The sequence below is a fragment of the Lissotriton helveticus genome, chromosome 2_1 (genome assembly GCF_964261635.1).
Source record: "Lissotriton helveticus chromosome 2_1, aLisHel1.1, whole genome shotgun sequence".
Lineage (NCBI taxonomy): Eukaryota > Metazoa > Chordata > Amphibia > Caudata > Salamandridae > Lissotriton > Lissotriton helveticus.
Window position 1 is genome coordinate 1278797697 of NC_136059.1, and position 16903 is coordinate 1278814599.

Genomic DNA, 16903 nt, shown 5'->3' on the forward strand with positions numbered 1-16903 from the left:
AGACTACAGATAGATTCACAGGTTAACATAAATGTGCTTACACATTATGAGTGCAAGCCAAGGAGGTAATCGCGCGATGAATGGAAGCCATGCTGTATGTAAACTCTTGGGTGGAGGACAGGACATGCAGAACCACAGATGACCTTCCACATGATGAAGACAGTCTGATCATGACATATGTTCATGTTGCCATATATGTGTAATTTTCTAACAAGTGTAATCTCACATAATTCCAAAATATCATGTTAAGTGAAATGGGCAAAAATGTTACCATTTCGTATGCTGGGAAATTTCCTGTGCTTTTGCTGGCAAAATACTGATTCAAGCAGAAACTGTCTCCCTGACAGCTTCTTTTCAAACCTGCCAAAGGTGTAATCTCGAGTGACTTTACTATTCAATATGTGCCCTCATCTGGAAAAGTCACTTGAGACACCAGCTCAAAACTTTTAAAACACTACTCCAGTCTCACCGCTGCCGCTTTTGATACAAGGAGCCGATATACTACAAAACCAGCCCCCTCCCTGGCGCCCCACCAAGGAAACGCCCAGTGCCCGCTACAGCAAGTTCACCCATGACCTCAAGTAATTTTCAAGAATTTTCCTGGGATTTCATAGGCAACGAAAACTGCTTATGCACAGCCCTTCAATCTGACTTCACATACAGCTTTACAGTCGAGTTTTGATATCACAGGGCCAGCTACCAGAGCTGACACAGAGGATTGTTGGCCCTACGAAGAATAGTAACTGCCATTGAAACAGTTAATAATTAAATAAAAAATCATTGTCTTGTAAGCTACAGATCTGTACCAATATTCTAAAGTAGTCAAATGTAATGTCAAAAATGCTCACCCACATCATTAAGTACTCCATGGCAGTGTACATATGCACGATACGCTGCTGACCTGTACTGTTGTTGTCATTACCCTGGCAACAGACAACTACGTCTTTCTGTAACCAGACACTAAAAACAGTGAGCGGGCTCTTTTTCTATACCAGGAGTTTAAGAGGGTGGGGGAGTAAAAGCATTCTATGATTTGAACATCCTGAATATGGTTTGTTGATCCCTCTCTGTCATCACAGTCTACACGCCAATGCTTCATAGGAATACGCCGTTTTTTCTTACTAGTGGACGATGCAGCGGACAGAGATTGATATTGAATGACATTGGAACAGAAGACTGCTAGGAGAGGCCACACTTTATCTCCTGATTACTGAGTTCCATATAAATACGTGACGCTTGAAAACAGATATTTTCATTACATACAACTTTTGTCCTATGGTTTGAAACAGAGTCCCTTAATAGGAATAGCCCTGACGAAGTCTGAGGTTGACACCATGAAAGACTAAACACGTGTTGGCTAGGATCAAGTTTGGACATAATTTGTGATGAATAAATGAAGGATAATAGAAGATCGCCTTTTTTGCGTTGATTTAATAAGGACATTTACTTCTGTGGAATCAAGCTCAGGATATATTTGTGTATTTGTCTACAAAGTAGAGAATTTTCCCTGCTGTTTGGTTGATGGTGGATGACCATCACCTTATACTTTGAGCTCCTTTGAGATTGCTATTGACATTACGGTTTGCAACCCAATGCAATTGTCACCCAGTAATCTGGTCGTTATTGTTTTCTTCATAGGAACTGCTCAACTGTAGAATGTTTATATTCCAGGTAAAAGGTATAATAGAACATCCTGACAAGCTGTACACAAGCAGCTATAAAACCCCCAATATGTTTACACTTGATACATGTTATGGCCTCGTATTGATCGAATTCACATTTTCTGAAATATTTAAAAAAGAACCACAAAAATATAAGCTTACATGGACAAAAACAGAAAAAAAAGCTTTTAACAACAACTGAAGTTGGACTTGGAGGAATAGTTAATTAATAAACATTAGCGACACATCAATCACGCCAAAGCGCTAGCCAAAACACAACAAAATCAACGGAGCACAAACAGACTGGTCTTTAGTAGTCTTAGCAACGGATAACAGTCAACGAGGGGCTTGAAGAAGGAGCTCCAAGACGTGAGATCCTACCATTCTGATGAATAAAGAAAAAAAGTGAGAGCAGGGAGGGCTCTGATCAGATGGGTGAGATACTTTAGCTTACGACTCCCCAAGGTTTCAATTCAGAAGTTGGCTACACATTGCCATAAATTAATACCACCAAATGTCATTCTAACACTAAGTACATGGAGCACCTAGGGCATCTTCTTGCATCGTTTCAGTTCATATTCTCTTATTTCTCTCCAGTGACAAAGAATACTCATGAAGGCTTACATTGTATGAATTAGACCTTTCTAAAACAGACGTGAGCGCTAGTCGTGTCGAAGTAAAAGGGTTGGAGGATATCATTCAGGACAGAAAAAATAGGCAACAAGGTATAGGTTTGTGCTGGCAACAGTAACACCGCTTATTATCTGAAAGTAAAAGATCTTCAATTAGTTTGTGTTGCCTAAATTTGCTGTAGGAGTTGTCCAGGGTAACGGAGCCGATGGAATTAGGCATTACAACATTTTACAGAAGGAATTTAATTCACCCATGGAATTAAATGTATGTCTCCCTGGTACACTCAACAGCTGATGCTGCAGTTAGAATTAAAAGTTTACCACAGTGGCAAAAGTTGGGACAATTTTCTACAGGATGATCAGACCAGCCTGGAATTTCCGAAAAAGCAGTTCTGTTGTGCGTATGTTTTTAAGGGAAATACTTGACATGCTTTATTACTTCAAGATTTTCAAAATCATTGGCCAGCGAAATGTTTTTCAAACAGACCTTTCGAACAGTGTGTCATCTGTTGGCTGCTGTATTGGGACTCAATGGTTATGGCTTTCATTATATTTCAAAACAAGAGTCTGAATAATACCTTCTGTACCTGCTCCCTCACAAAACTTCCAAAAAGTACCACTCCAGAGGTTACTTAGAAGAAGGCTCATTTTAATGTCGAAATCTAAAAGCCCAAAATTACTGCTTAGGAAAAACAAAAATGCAAATCAGAAATGTTGGGGCGGATCCAGCAATGAAGGTCTCACAGATTTTAATGAAGTCTCTTTATCCAAGATTCCGATGAAATTGCAAGACTTGAATATTCTTGCAAACCACCCTGACCAGATTTCTCCTAACACTTTCAATATAAGGCACACAATCAAGGCCATTCCAGTATTTTGCACTGCTCCTAACTTAGATACATAAAGTAGTAGGGCAATGGGGGGGAGTGAGTAGGGCACTGTGGTGAGGGAAACGTACTGCAATGGGGAGGAAGTAGAACATGTGTGTATAGATCATGGAAATGACACATTTGTACTTTAACATGTAGGTGATGTTCGTCTGCCAAAAAATCGCGAACGCAACCAGGGAATATTAGCCACAGAGTGTCACACAGCACAATGCCTACAAACACCAACGATAATCAAAATACACAAGCAAACTGAATGTTACATGGTTCATGGAAGGGGCACCAATGAAATGCACGGATCAAATCACAATATTAAATGTATGTAGTTCATATGAAAAAACACCATGCCATACAATATGAACTACATTGAGCCAGGAGGAACAAAATATTTCGACTTACTTTGAGTTTTTGTTATTTTCCGTTTCTGCCTCGGCCACTAAAAAGACAAAAGGAACATATTTCAAAAATGTATATGTTCAATCCCTGGAGACCAAATGTCTACCCCAGTTCATTAACTATACACCATGTCTTGAGATGCAAGGTAGATTCTTGAAGTTAATTAATGCTTACGTAAATAAAAAAATACATCTTGTAAATGCTGCTAATCAACAAATGTAAGTCTGTTTCAGGCCTGCTAAGAACATGTCACAGTTTTGTATCATCAAACCAACTTTCGTGGAAATTTCAATACAATAAAGTTACTTTTTAATCGCATTAATGACGAAGCAAACTATCATCACATTCAATATTTATTCTCTTGACTAGTGATTATTACAAATTCTCCTTCCATTATTAAATGCAAGATCGAGGGGTGTGTGCTCCATTGGCCAGGTAAAGATGCAGCAGCATGTCATCTCACACTGAACAAATATTCTGAAATTAAATTCGTAGGATTTGCTAGACAAAATGGAGGTTTATTATTTGAAGCTCTCCTAGAAGTTGGGTTGAGGAAGGTCGTCATAGCTGAAAAGTGCCACCACAATATTGTTTAAACGGTGAGAGACTTTCAACAGTGCTGGTACAGCGTCACACCAATTAACAGGGTTGATCAGGATACTCACAATTTTCAGTGCCAGTGATTTGGGCAAGAATGCGGAAAGACCGCGACTGGGTGGTTCCCGTTCTCGGATGCCAGTCTTCAGTGTTATCCATCAGCCGTGTTTTGCTGTCTTCGGTGTGAGAGGGTATGTGATAAATATCGGTGTACGTATCCATAATGTGTTTTCGGGGTGGGCTGTTTGGGTAAACAATTCAATAGTCAATAAGTTCATCTCCAATATAATCATCTGTAGCATAATTGGTTTAACAAAGCAGTCAACATTGTGATCAATAGTCCTTCAATCCTCCATGCATCTTCTTGCCACTGCATGAAGCCCACATGAGAGATGCCCTTGTGGGCAGTTCTCATGTGGGCATTATGCCTTAACCTACACGCTGGTAGCTCTACTTCTCTAAACACCTACTTAAAAATTGAAGTAAGATGCACAGAATTAAAGATAGGCAACACATCAATGCAGTACTGTTCTTTGATCCTGGATATTACACATTGAGAACCTAGTTTGTTTCATTAAGGGTTCACATTTCAAACAGTAGGCGCCCGTGGTTGTAAAAAAAAGAACCAACCATCTCTTGGAGTTATCACTTCATTGTTTCAGAAGCCAGTGAGCTGAAGAAGTTCTTCTAATTTAAAAAACTTGCAATTACCTTCAAATAATCAAATGTTTGAAAACAAGGTGTGTAATAGTTTTATTATTTATTTATTATTTACATTTATAGGGCGCAACAGGTACCCAAAAAGGGTTTCCCAGCGCCATAGCAGACTAGATGCATAACAAAGCGGAGGTGGAATATCGATTACTGGTCAAATAGCCAGGTCTTAAGAGCTCTGCGAAAGCGGATGTAAACAGTTTCAAGACGGATAGTCAGGGGAAGAGTGTTCCAGAGGGTCAGACCGAGATAAGAAAAAGATCTTCCCCCAATCCTGGTGAGTTTGAACCTAGGTACCTTGAAATTGCAGAGAGTGGCCGACCTCAGGTGACGAGTGGGAACATAAGGACAGACAAGAGATTGTAAATATTGAGGGGCCGAACCATGTTTAATCTGAAACATGTAGCTCAGGGCTTTGAACTTGGCACGGTTCTCCACCCTGAGCCAATGTAAGTCACGGAGAGACCCGGAGATTGAAGAGGTTCTAGGAACTCTGCAAAGACATCTTGCTGCAGAATTCTGGGCCAGCTGCAATCTTTGGATCACAGCCTTATTAGAACCCAGGTACAAGACATTCCCGTAGTCCACCGTGAGGTGATGAGGGCATGAACAACAGTTTTTTGTGTGATGGTTGGCAGCACCCAGATTATCTTCCGGAGCCATTTTAGGATGGTAAAGCACACTGCTGAAACCTTGGTTTCTTGATGATGCATTGTCAAGGCGTCATCTATAATTATGCCCAAGTTTCGGACATGGCTAGAAGGTTGTGGGAGGGCACCCATTTCAGCTGGCCAATGTTGTGGACCCCAGAGATCTTTCCTCCTTCCCAGGATCAGGACCCCGGTTTTATCCATTCAGCTTGAGGTAGTTGTTATTCATCCATTTAGCAATATCACTGAGGTCCTGCTGAAGGAGAGATGGAGTACAGGAGTCGGAGTTGGAAAGAGAGAATATGATCTGGGAGTCATCGGCATAGGTGAAAAGCATCAGGCCAGCTAGTTCTGCTATGTCCGCTAAAGGACTGACATACAGGTTGAAAAGCAAAGAGCTTAGAATAGAGCCCTGAGGTACCCCGTAAGGTGATGAAAAAGTGGATGAGCTGGCTACCGCCGAAAAGATTTGGAAAGAGCGGTTGTCCAGAAAGGAAATAATCCATTCTAGGACAGAGCCGCGGATACCAAAAGATCGCAGTGTCGTAATTAAAATGGAGTGGGAGATCGTGTCGAACGCTGCACTGAGGTCCAACAATATAATCGCCACTGTCTCTCCAGCATCAAGATTATTTCGCAATCTCTCCGCGACTCCCAACAGAGTAGTCTCAGTAGAAAAACCAGTACAGAAGCCGGATTTAGAGGAGTGTAAGATGTTATTTGATTCAGTGAACTGTGAGAGGTGGAAGTGAATGTGTCTCTCGAGAATTTTAGAAGAAGCTGGCAGGAGGGAAATGGGCCGGTAGTCAGAAAGAGTAGCTGGGTCAGCGGTGGCACACACGTTTAGGCAAGAAGAAGTACCGAACTTATAAAGTAAGTTCTTATTCAAATTGAATTGGTGACTGATCTTCTAGAAACAAATGAATTTTGGAACAGTTCAAATCATTCCAAGAAACCATCCACATTTGAAATGTCTTGAAACGTATTTTAACACAAATAAAAACAGGTTTTTAGATTTTCTTTAGCTAACATTTCCAAATTGCTGACAATGGTTAATCTGAGCACATAATAATATACCAAGAACTTCAACACATTTACCAAAATATCTTTACAAAAGAGATACAAATTTTTAAAAATCAACAGTCACAAAAGTTTGGTGGGTAGCTTAGACAGGATATATGAGAACTCTAGTCAAGCGAAAGCAACTTTGCCTAAAATTATAATCCTCCACGGTTGCTATTACTGGGCAAGATATGTCTTGGCACATGTTCACTAATTTGAGTCTTTGGATCTGTTGCAAACATTGAATTGAACAGATTAATATTAAATACTAGGTGCACCTGTTGACTTGTTTAAAAGTGATCACCACATTTTGTCTTTGTGTTGGTCACGCAGGAGCAGTGTGGATTACTGAACTGTTCCCACCAGGCAACATACGAAGCGATGCACCTCCAATAAACATGTAAACAGAGCATCATCTCGAAATACAAGTGACCAGCCCACACTGCACCGGGACAACACATATGCAACCGCAGACCTTGCAGGAAGATGCTGGTACATTCACTAAATGTTCCTGGTTAGCAGGCCCGGTTCTAGCGGCTCTAAAGACCGTCAGAGGTACCGACGGACAGAGCTGTGCCTCCTTTGCCCTGAGCTGTTGCCAGGTGGGGTGAGGTCTTTTCCTCCATACTCACGAGGTAAGACGGTGTTTAAAGCGCAAATAGCGAGCGCCAGCTTGATGGTTCATTTGTACCACACAGCAAATAGAGAATGAGTGAGAAGGCTCTGTTCCAAGATTCTGTTTTTTCTCTACCTTATTTCTTATTTTCAGATCACTCAAGAGTCACGAGGATTCCTGTATTGTGAGTTTTGACTCACATTGTATCCTTTTTTGTTTACACACACTTTTCATAGCAGTAGCTTTATTGTTTATTGAGGTCCTGATGAAAGCATAAGGTTTATCTTTACCACCAAGTGCTGAAACATGTCTACCGCTTTTGTAGAGGACGGCTATTTGTTAAAACCGGTCCGCACCACTGTTTTTAACCTTTGATCGCAGCAGACATTAATAAAGTCTACAGTCTTTTTGCGCTTCAATTTTATTCTTCACTTCACTTTTTTGCACTGCACCCTTATTTTGGTCCCATACACTCCACGTTGTACATTTTGCTCATCTTGGCATTTATACCTTTAACATTCTGGAGCTCCGATGTCAATGGAGTATGAACGTTGACTTTTACAAAAGGATACCCAAATGATGAAGCAAATCACCTGGCATGGTGAGTGTTCTGAATCCATTCACATAAATTATATGTTTGCTTTGTGAATCTTGGTGTTTGTTGAGCTTTTCACTTTTCTTCTCTGTTTTTCGAGACTTCGGGATATATCATGTGTTTACCACCCAAACATGAGCCTGGCCCACCCAAACAGGAGCCTTGTCCCTCGCAGTGAGGGCTTGAAGGCAGACGTGCAATGCACAGGTCGTGTGTGTCAGCCCGGGCCGAGACAGCTTCCCGGGAGCACACGCACAGAGACAGTTTTAGAGATGATTGCAGCTGCACCCGAGTACTTCACAGGTCTTTAAAGAACATTTACATGTTAACTAGGCTTTGTTTATTTTGTCACCCCTTCATCTCTGTATGTCGAAAGGTGACAAATCCTTTCTTTGACAACGGTCACCTTTGGTATCCTTTGCCTACTCTCCTGCTGCGTTGATTTTTCTTTTTCTATGCAGTGCAGGAGAAAAGACGTTTGTTTATTCCTAGTCACCTTTCCTGACCCCTGCAGCCGACTTATCACATCAGGCTGTGACACAAAGTTTGACTAATGGAGTAGGTAAGAGTATGTGTTACTAAATGTTTTTCTTTTTAAAATCTGCACAGGCCCAGCAGGACACATACTTCGTGTGTGCGCTTCATTAAAACCGTTTTTATCGGTATCATGGCCGATGCAGGACAACAATAAGACAATACAAAATGCCCACATAACGTTGGTGATTAATTATCCTGCTGGAGAGCAATCATTTGCCTGTTAGTAGTTTTAAAATGCAGATGAAATGTATTTTATGTGGATAGCTCAGTTGCTTACTGCCTTTGTCAAAGATATCCTTGTGTTACTTGCCGTTCAGAAGTTACAATCCTAACATAGGACAGTGACCAATGAACTGCACCAAAGAGCTGCATAAAAACATGAATTGTATAGTTAGAACTTTGCTTTTTTTGTTTTGTGATATAGTTAGAACTTCCCCAGTCTTTCATTATTCTAATGTTTCTAAAAAGAGTATGTTGAGCAGATATTCATTTTTATCAGTAAAGCTGACCCCCCCATGGAATACTCGTTAAATCCTAAGGTTGTGTTTCCCCAGACCAAACTCTCTTAAAATATACTGCCCACTAGTACGGATGACACATGATTCCTACACCTTGTAATCCTCATTGGCTTATGTGACATTCCCTGTAGACTGATTTACATACTAGTATGATTCATTGTCTCTGTATAATGTGTGCGTGGTGTAAAGTGACGACACACACTACACTGATAGTAGCGCTATACAACAAATGAAATGCATATGAGAGGGGCTACGTAAAGATGAGGGGCGCTGGTGGAGGGTGGCAGTGAGGGAATCCGAGGAGGCGGTAGTAGGAGGGGCTATGGAGCGATGAGGGGCACTGTTGGAGGGTGGCTGTGAGGGAATCCGAGGAAGAGTTCATGTGGTGGAGGGAGGAGCTAGGGAGAAATGACAGGCACTGATGGATGGTGGCAGTGAGGGAAATCCAAGGAAGAGGTCATGGGGTGGAGGGAGGAGCTAGGCAGAGATGAGGGGCACTGCTGGAGGGTGGTAGTGAGTGAGTCTGAGGAGGAGGTCATGAGGGGGAGGGGCTACAGAGAAATGAGGGGTACTGATGGAGGGTGGCGGTGATAGGATCCGATGAGGAGGTCAATAGGGGGGGCTATGGAGAGATGAGGGGCACTGGTGGAGGGTGGTAGTGAGAAAGTCCGATGAGGAGTTCAATAGGGGGGGCTACAGAGAGATGAGGGGTACTGTAGGAGGATGGCAGTGAGGGAATCTGAGGAAGAGGTCAATAGGGTGGCCATGGAGGGATAAGGGGCATTGTTGGAAGGTGGTGGTAAAGGCGCCAAAAAGACTTTTGCATCTGGCAGTCATGGTCTTTCTGTTTTTGTTTATTTAATTAGCAGTCGGGCCATAAGGGCTACTGTGGAACATACTTTAAAGTGCGTGCTAATTATATGTACTGCTATATTCAATGTTTTATATATGAAGGTGATTTTACTAATGTTTTTATCAGGAAAAATGAAAGTGGAGCCCGATGGTGCCTGATATGGGGCTGGTGCCCAAGCTCATCTGTGAGATAAGGTGCACTGGAGAAGAGTAGTGGATAATCAAGCCTGTAAGGGAGTGCGTTGCAGAGTCCGTGGTCAGGTGGAGGTAGTAATGAAGAGGAATTCTCCCTGAAGGTTCGCACAGAGGGAGCCCGTGAAGTGTCACTTGCCTGATACTCCCACCTCAGAAACCGCCTCTCCCATCAATGGAAAATCACATGGAAAAAACGCTTTGTGAGAGTGATAACATAAAAAAGAGATTAGGAAAAGAGTGAGTTTTACTGGGCCTTGTAAGACTAAGAAGAGATAAAGGAGGGCCCTGAAGAAGGCCTGCCTAGACATATATGCGACAAATCAAGCCCGCAGTGGCCCACCCAAATTCACCCTTGGCCCACCCAAATAAAAATTCCTGGAGCCGGGCCTGCTGGTGGGTATTGTTTCATCTAAAAAAACACCCAATTTAAATGGCCACCATCGCAAAGGTTGCATTTAGAGTGTCACGGTCTCAATGTTCGCTGACATGAATATTGAGACAATGAAGTACTTCACTACAAAATGTGCACAAGTATAAAATGGTGTGATCTTTTAAAGCTATTACCGTCTTGGTGGATTTTTCCTTTGCATTTAGAGAAGAACAGGGAATAAAGACATCAGAGGCCAGAGAGGAAGAAACGAAGATGGAAAGAAAACAAGAAAAGAATTAACATGAACAGCCTGTACAAGAAATATAATTCATAAAAGTGGAAAATCATGCAGAGCTGGACCTAGTAGAGAATAGCTTAAAAAGAAGTCACAGAGCAGTGAAGCAATAAAGCAAAACCAAAGGTTAGAAAAAGCATTTGCCCAAAAAACATTTGCAAGCACGATTTCTACTGGGGTTAGTGAAAAATTACCGACTTGCCATCATCTTTGTGGATTATTTCTAGCCAAAAGACTCACTGTTCTGTTGAATGCATGTCCGCTTTGTGTTACAATGTGGGCTTATCACTCAGTATGATTACACTGACACAGCTGGAAAACACAGCCACGTCACCAGCTCAGTCACTTTCTTAACCAATCCCAAAAATAAAAGAAAGTACTTCATAGACTAAGTCTAAAGCGCCAAGCTTTATAGAGGTCATGGATCAGCGGAGAAAGCAGGCTGTATAACGGTGACGAATAAACACCTGAAGGGCTGAACTCACAAGATTCGGAAAACGCCCCTGCTGGAGAAGCCGCCGAGGAATAAACAGAGGGTCATTTTACTGCCTGTAGCCTTTGCGACTCTGCTGAGCACAGACATTATATCAGTATCGGGTGGTCACCTCATGGTGCAAAAGGAAAGGGGCCTTTGGGAACGGACCAGGGAAGGAAAGCTGAAGCCAGGGGGGTGCTCCGAAGAGCTGACTCAAGGTGAGTTGAAGATGCCGGACTAAATCTTTGCAAGCACGCTGTAGTACATTTGCACCTGCAATAATTTTAAAAGTGACCAGGGAGGCAACCCACACCACAAGGAAAAGTTCATTTCTTCCAACTGTGGCTTGGATGCTTTGGCCCAGGGGGAGTACTCTGATGCCACGTGCCTCTGGCAAATGTGGCGACTCCCTTTTCTCTACCAGAATCCGATTCTGCATGCAATGAAGCAGCAAAGAGGATGTGGTCCGACGGCTAGAATGCCGACTTTGGAGCTGGGGAACCAAGGTTCGAGCCTCGGGGTCGCGTCCACGTCCTGTGATTCTGGGCAAATCTCCCGTGCCTACAAAAAAATGAGCTTGTCCTTTTGTAACAGTAATCGGTGCTCATGTAAAACGCTCCAATACCTTCGGGTCGAGTTCGCGCTATATAAATCTGCAAAAAAAATAATAAAGCACCGATCTGTAGTGAAATGTTTTTTCTTTCTAGGCGACGCCTCGGAGGTAGCCGAGAGCAAAGGGCAGGAAATACTGCCAGAGGGACATTATACTTGAGATGATTAGCAATACAGTTCAATTCACTGCCGTTAGACACGCTTTATGAAATTTCCTAGGCTGCATTTTCAAATCCTGCCACAAGGTGGCGCACGGCTGCAACAATTTGCAGAGAAGCGACATAACATCTGTTGAGTTAGAATGTGGTCGCCTTGTTTGTAGGTGAGCAAAACATTCCCCCAATAGCGTGACTGTACACATGTGCCGCGATTCAGCAGATTTTAAAACGATGGATTCCTTTTGGGTGAAACGGCTAACATAGACAACAGACTAACGACGGTAGTATTTGTTAAATTGGTTGGGGTACCCCATCCCAACACGTCACCTAATTTCTGACATTTGCAAAATATCCACCTTTAAAGAGCCATGACCAATTCATAAAGCTACAACTTAGGGATACAACGGGCTTGTTTTACGAATGCAAATAGTCACAGTTTTTTTCACAATGCATGAATGAACACCTGCATATTAATTTAATATCATGTAAAATTGCCATATAATGTACATTTATGTCTGATCAAATTGCCTTGAATGAGCGGGGAGGTATGCTCCACCATAGGAACCCGGAAACCTAGATGAAAAGTCACAACTGTGCAATATTCTGGGCAGTGTCAAATTTTTGCAGTCAGTACCAGTCAGCTGTTCCAAGGGGGCTCTGTGAGACCACCGCAGACGCCCTTGATGCAAGTGTGACTATAGGAGGCGTCCACCCTGAACACACCATGAGGCGATTAGCCTTTATACACTAGACTCATGTGAATGGTATTTTTCTATAGGAGAGGTAGGTCCTCTCTATATACTTTCTTTGGTACTCTGCACTATTAGTTTATTGATGAGGGTATACTTAGAGCTAGCCCTAATGAATGCCCGTGACTGCTTGACTCAACTAATCAGACAGAAACATGGTGGAAAGTTCAGTCAGAGGCACATAATGGTCATAGTAACAATATACATCCTCTGACAACAACTTACAGTTTTTAAGTAAGCCCAGTATACCACCGAGATAACGGATAATGTATGGATTATCCTGAGGCTTTTTTACCCTTTGGACTGGATCCAAGTTGTATCCAGAGAAAAATAAGTAATTTCTAAGAACTCCCTCAGGCCAGCCCCACCCTGAGGTCGAGTCCGCCTTAGTAGCACCATCTTACCAAGGTGGGACGGGGCGGCAAATGATGAACCAAGTCACATTACATGAGTGGGCCTACCTTGTTCAATTCTTGGGATTGCCTTGTTTAACCTGGAGGGAGTGTAGTAGGTGGTGAGACTGACATTAGCAATAGGTGTGCTAGGAAAATTGTTCTGCATACCAGTAAAGGGTGTCACACCGGTTTTTGTGTTTGGATGACATTTTTGCAGGCCAATTCCCAAACCAATTACCTAAACCTAAATTCCCTCCTGTCCAGGGCGTATTTGTGGTTTAATCATCCCAAAATTGCTGGGATGGAAAAGGGTTTCTCTACAGACACTATTCTGTATATCCATCTGTGCCTCAGAGACTCGCGGTGGTCATAAGCTAGACAATATGCTAATATGGCGCTTGGCTAAGTCACAATTTTGGGAGGACTAATAGGAAAGTGTTTATGTAGTTCCTTCTCAAGGGTTTTATAGGTTTCTAATCAGCCAGAGCTAGCGCGGAGATCCATCTAAAGGCCCAACTTGATTATTCCTTGGGAGATTAATGAAAATGCGTTGAATTTCACGAGATTATTAATTGAAGCTAGTCATCTGCAACTAACACAGCCACTGAAATCGTCCTGGCCCTGTTGTCATCCACATATATGGATCTATTACAGTATATGTGACACTAAGAAACCCATGATTTTAAGCATTAACCCTAGAGGAAAGGCCCAAAGACACATAACTTTTAAAGTCCCTCCATGAGGCACACAGATTGTTGACCAGTAAGGAGGTTTCCGGTCTAACATATTCCCTGGAATATTCGATCACCAAGCTCTGTCCTAGAAATTGTAGTCTCACAGCATGTGCGCGCCTGTAAAGGGGTCGTATAGTGAATCATGTCACAATCGAGTTTACAACTCAACTATACGTTATCCAAGAAATAGCCACTCTGGATTATGGAGTGCTAATTGTTACTTTTAGTCCTGAATCCAGGGCTTTAAGTGGGCCAGGTCTCACCAGTGCTGAGTACCAGCAGTTTTTTAAAGGAGGCCTCGAAATGGGTCTCTATCGGCCTCTGTTTTGTGCCCTGGCACAGGCGGTCCTTTTTTTTCTGGACTGCAGTGACAGCAGGCACATCGATGTGCATGTGCTTACGCTGCTCAGTTCTCACTAGTAGAGAAGTTACGGCATGACGTCATGCCAGGTAAGCGTTGTAGGAGAAAGGGAAATCCTTTAAAGGGAGTCATTCTCTGTCTGGATTTTCCTCCTATTTTTGAGACTCAGGAGCAGCAACATAGTCGTGGTGTCACCAGGGCTGTAGGTTGAAGCTTTTTACAAGCCATAGTTGCTGCTTATTTATTTTATGCAACTAACAACCATTGACAATGCCAATAGTTGTGACTTGTAGGTATGATGTTACTTGTTGTATCATACATCTGGATGCAATGACAGAAGCAGCAAAATACAAGTCGGGCAGCGCACTATGCTAAGCACAGGTTTTTAGCTTACGTGTTTAAGCCACGCCCTTAATTACACTGGTCGCACCCCTTTGAGAGACCCCCCCACCAGTTTTTTCATCCAACTTAAATCCCTCCCTGAATCTATACATTTCATCACTTTCGACCATTCAGTATTTCAGCTAAAGCAGCGTCTCACATTTTCTATCCATCGCTGCCTCGCTTCTAATGTGTAACTGTTTTTCAAGTGAATGGAGTCACTGTGCAACATTTAACGTGTTGGACTTCTGCTTGTATACTTTACTGGGTGAGTTTCAAGCCACTCTCTACCTAAGAACATTCTACCCCCCTGCATCATGCAAAGATCATACGATTCTGACAAATGCCGAACCAACAATCCTTTAAATGCGCCACAAACACTGTTACAGTGCTGCCATCGAGCTTGATAGAGAGGTCGAGAGGGATTAAAATATATCTGTACTAATTCTTTAATTTTTTTAAAGGGCACCCAAAAACTGCTGTCAACTCTTTTGTGAGTGAACGAGACTACCAAATATACTTTCATTATACTGTTGATTTCCCATGCTGTTAAATAATTCCGCCAGATGGCGACAGACACCAAGTAAAGCAAGAACTGTGGTTTTGATTCCGGTCCAGTAGCTTCACATGGTCTGGGACTGATTTGTCTTTCCAATTAATAGGACTCGAATGTTTGCGGTTCAGACAACATCTGAAGTTCAATGCTTCCCCTAAGCTGCGGACAGCCTCTCACTTTTACTTTGTTGCAGCTAGTTTGACAAAAACTTCTAAGGCATGTCGATTTGCAAGTTTGTTTCCACGTCTAAGGAACCACACTTGAAGACACTTTTACATTTAAAATATATGGACTATATATTACACGTCTCAATTCTTTCACGTGGCAATTCATTCTACATGAAACGAACTCTCAATCGTGAAAGAGCTAACCGGCTTGCTTCTTGCAATCAACATCGAAATATTGTTTGAACTTTTAAAAAACATTATTTTAGCCCTCTTCTTGGTGTAGACTGATCTCCCCCTATCTGTATCCTTCCAGGCGGAGAAAGAAAGCGCCCGATGCACCAACTGCCTGTACGCGTACATTAAGTATTTCTACTAAATAAATATGTGTTCTAGCAGTGGGTGAGCCACTGAATGCTCGAGCCAGAAGCCTGGCTCTGGCTCGGCTCGAGGTCCCCATGGACCCTCATGCCCAAAACGAGCCAGGCTTTCATGTGGCTTCTGCTTGGCACCCGTGCTCTAGCCTCACACACAAACAATTAAAAACAAAGCAGTGACTATTGATGCAGAAAAGGAGAGAGAGCTATCCATCTAATGCCTGAATAGCACAGTGAAAACCAAAAACAAGGGCTCAATCCCTGGTTCCCCAGTTGACCAATAGTTTGATGCTAGGCAAATATTTTATTTCACTGAGCCTCAGGAATACCTCTTGGTTTAATTGTACTATTTTTTTGCACCATGTATAATAAGAATTGAGATCAAACACACAACTGGTGATGGGAGGATGCTTGTAACAAGTCTAACCACTGCCAATCGCTCGTGGTAGCATTCCAATCCATCGTTCATTTGCCTATCATGCCACCTCAGTTTTGACCCAGCCATATCAGTCTTGACACTGCTCAAATAGAAACAGTTCAGCCTGAAATGCCAGGTCAGGTCCTCCCTATACCAGAACACAAGCAAATCAGCCACATACGGTATTCATGACCACTGACCTGCCTCTTAGTTCACTAGTGGCATTGCAGTCTTTGGTGGACGGCATTTATGTTTTCAAGTTCATGTCACTTTTATTAAATGCCCTTCAATGGAGTGATATAATCTGATGCACTAAGCTCAAAAGCACTGCATGCTAAACAAATTTACTTTTCTGAATATTAATTTTTACTTAATTTACTTTTCTGAATTTTAATGAGATCTTTTTTTTTCCCCTATGATATCTGTTGCTACACTTACATGTTGAACAATTTCCAGGCTTGGCTTGTACATGGGCTATAAAAGACAAGCCAAACCCGTGGCTTGTTTCTTCCTGTTTATTTACTGGCTCGCCCACCTCTAATTTGGAATGACCTAGGATGTTTTCTTGGGCAGCACCACTCTAGTGTGTGGTTGATGTACCAGCATTACAAAACAAGTGGCTTCTACAAAATCAGGATCCCGTGCACACTTTGGAACAAATCATCTGTTTTCTTTCTGCAGTGATCGTGCTGATTTTGCACTGGAAAGAAGACGCGCCAAATATTTTTTCACCATCATCAGGATTCACTGGTTCTGCTTTGCTTCAGAAGTTTGGAAATGGTGGGTCTGAGGTGCATTCTCCCTTCTTGGAATATGCCATCAACATTGTAAGCTCTGCTGATGCCACTTTCTCAGGCTCTGAATGAAGCTGCCCGTAATTCCTTATCTGCTAAAGGTTTTTTTCCCTTTGCAGCAGTTACTTTTGCGAGAGAATTGGTTAGGGCTG

At 42.4% G+C, this 16903-nt stretch overlaps 1 protein-coding gene across 1 annotated transcript in view; it reads right to left on the reverse strand.

Moving 5' to 3' along the window:
- LOC144818624 (PDZ and LIM domain protein 5-like) overlaps window positions 1–16903 on the reverse strand; it is a 323750-nt gene that overhangs the window by 1804 nt on the left and 305043 nt on the right. Inside the window, exons 6-7 of the mRNA XM_078676225.1 lie at window positions 4242–4414; window positions 3580–3616 (exon numbers count right to left, since the gene is read on the reverse strand). Of these exons, the coding sequence (XP_078532351.1) occupies window positions 3580–3616; window positions 4242–4414 (210 nt within the window). The remainder of the gene's footprint in view (window positions 1–3579; window positions 3617–4241; window positions 4415–16903) is intronic.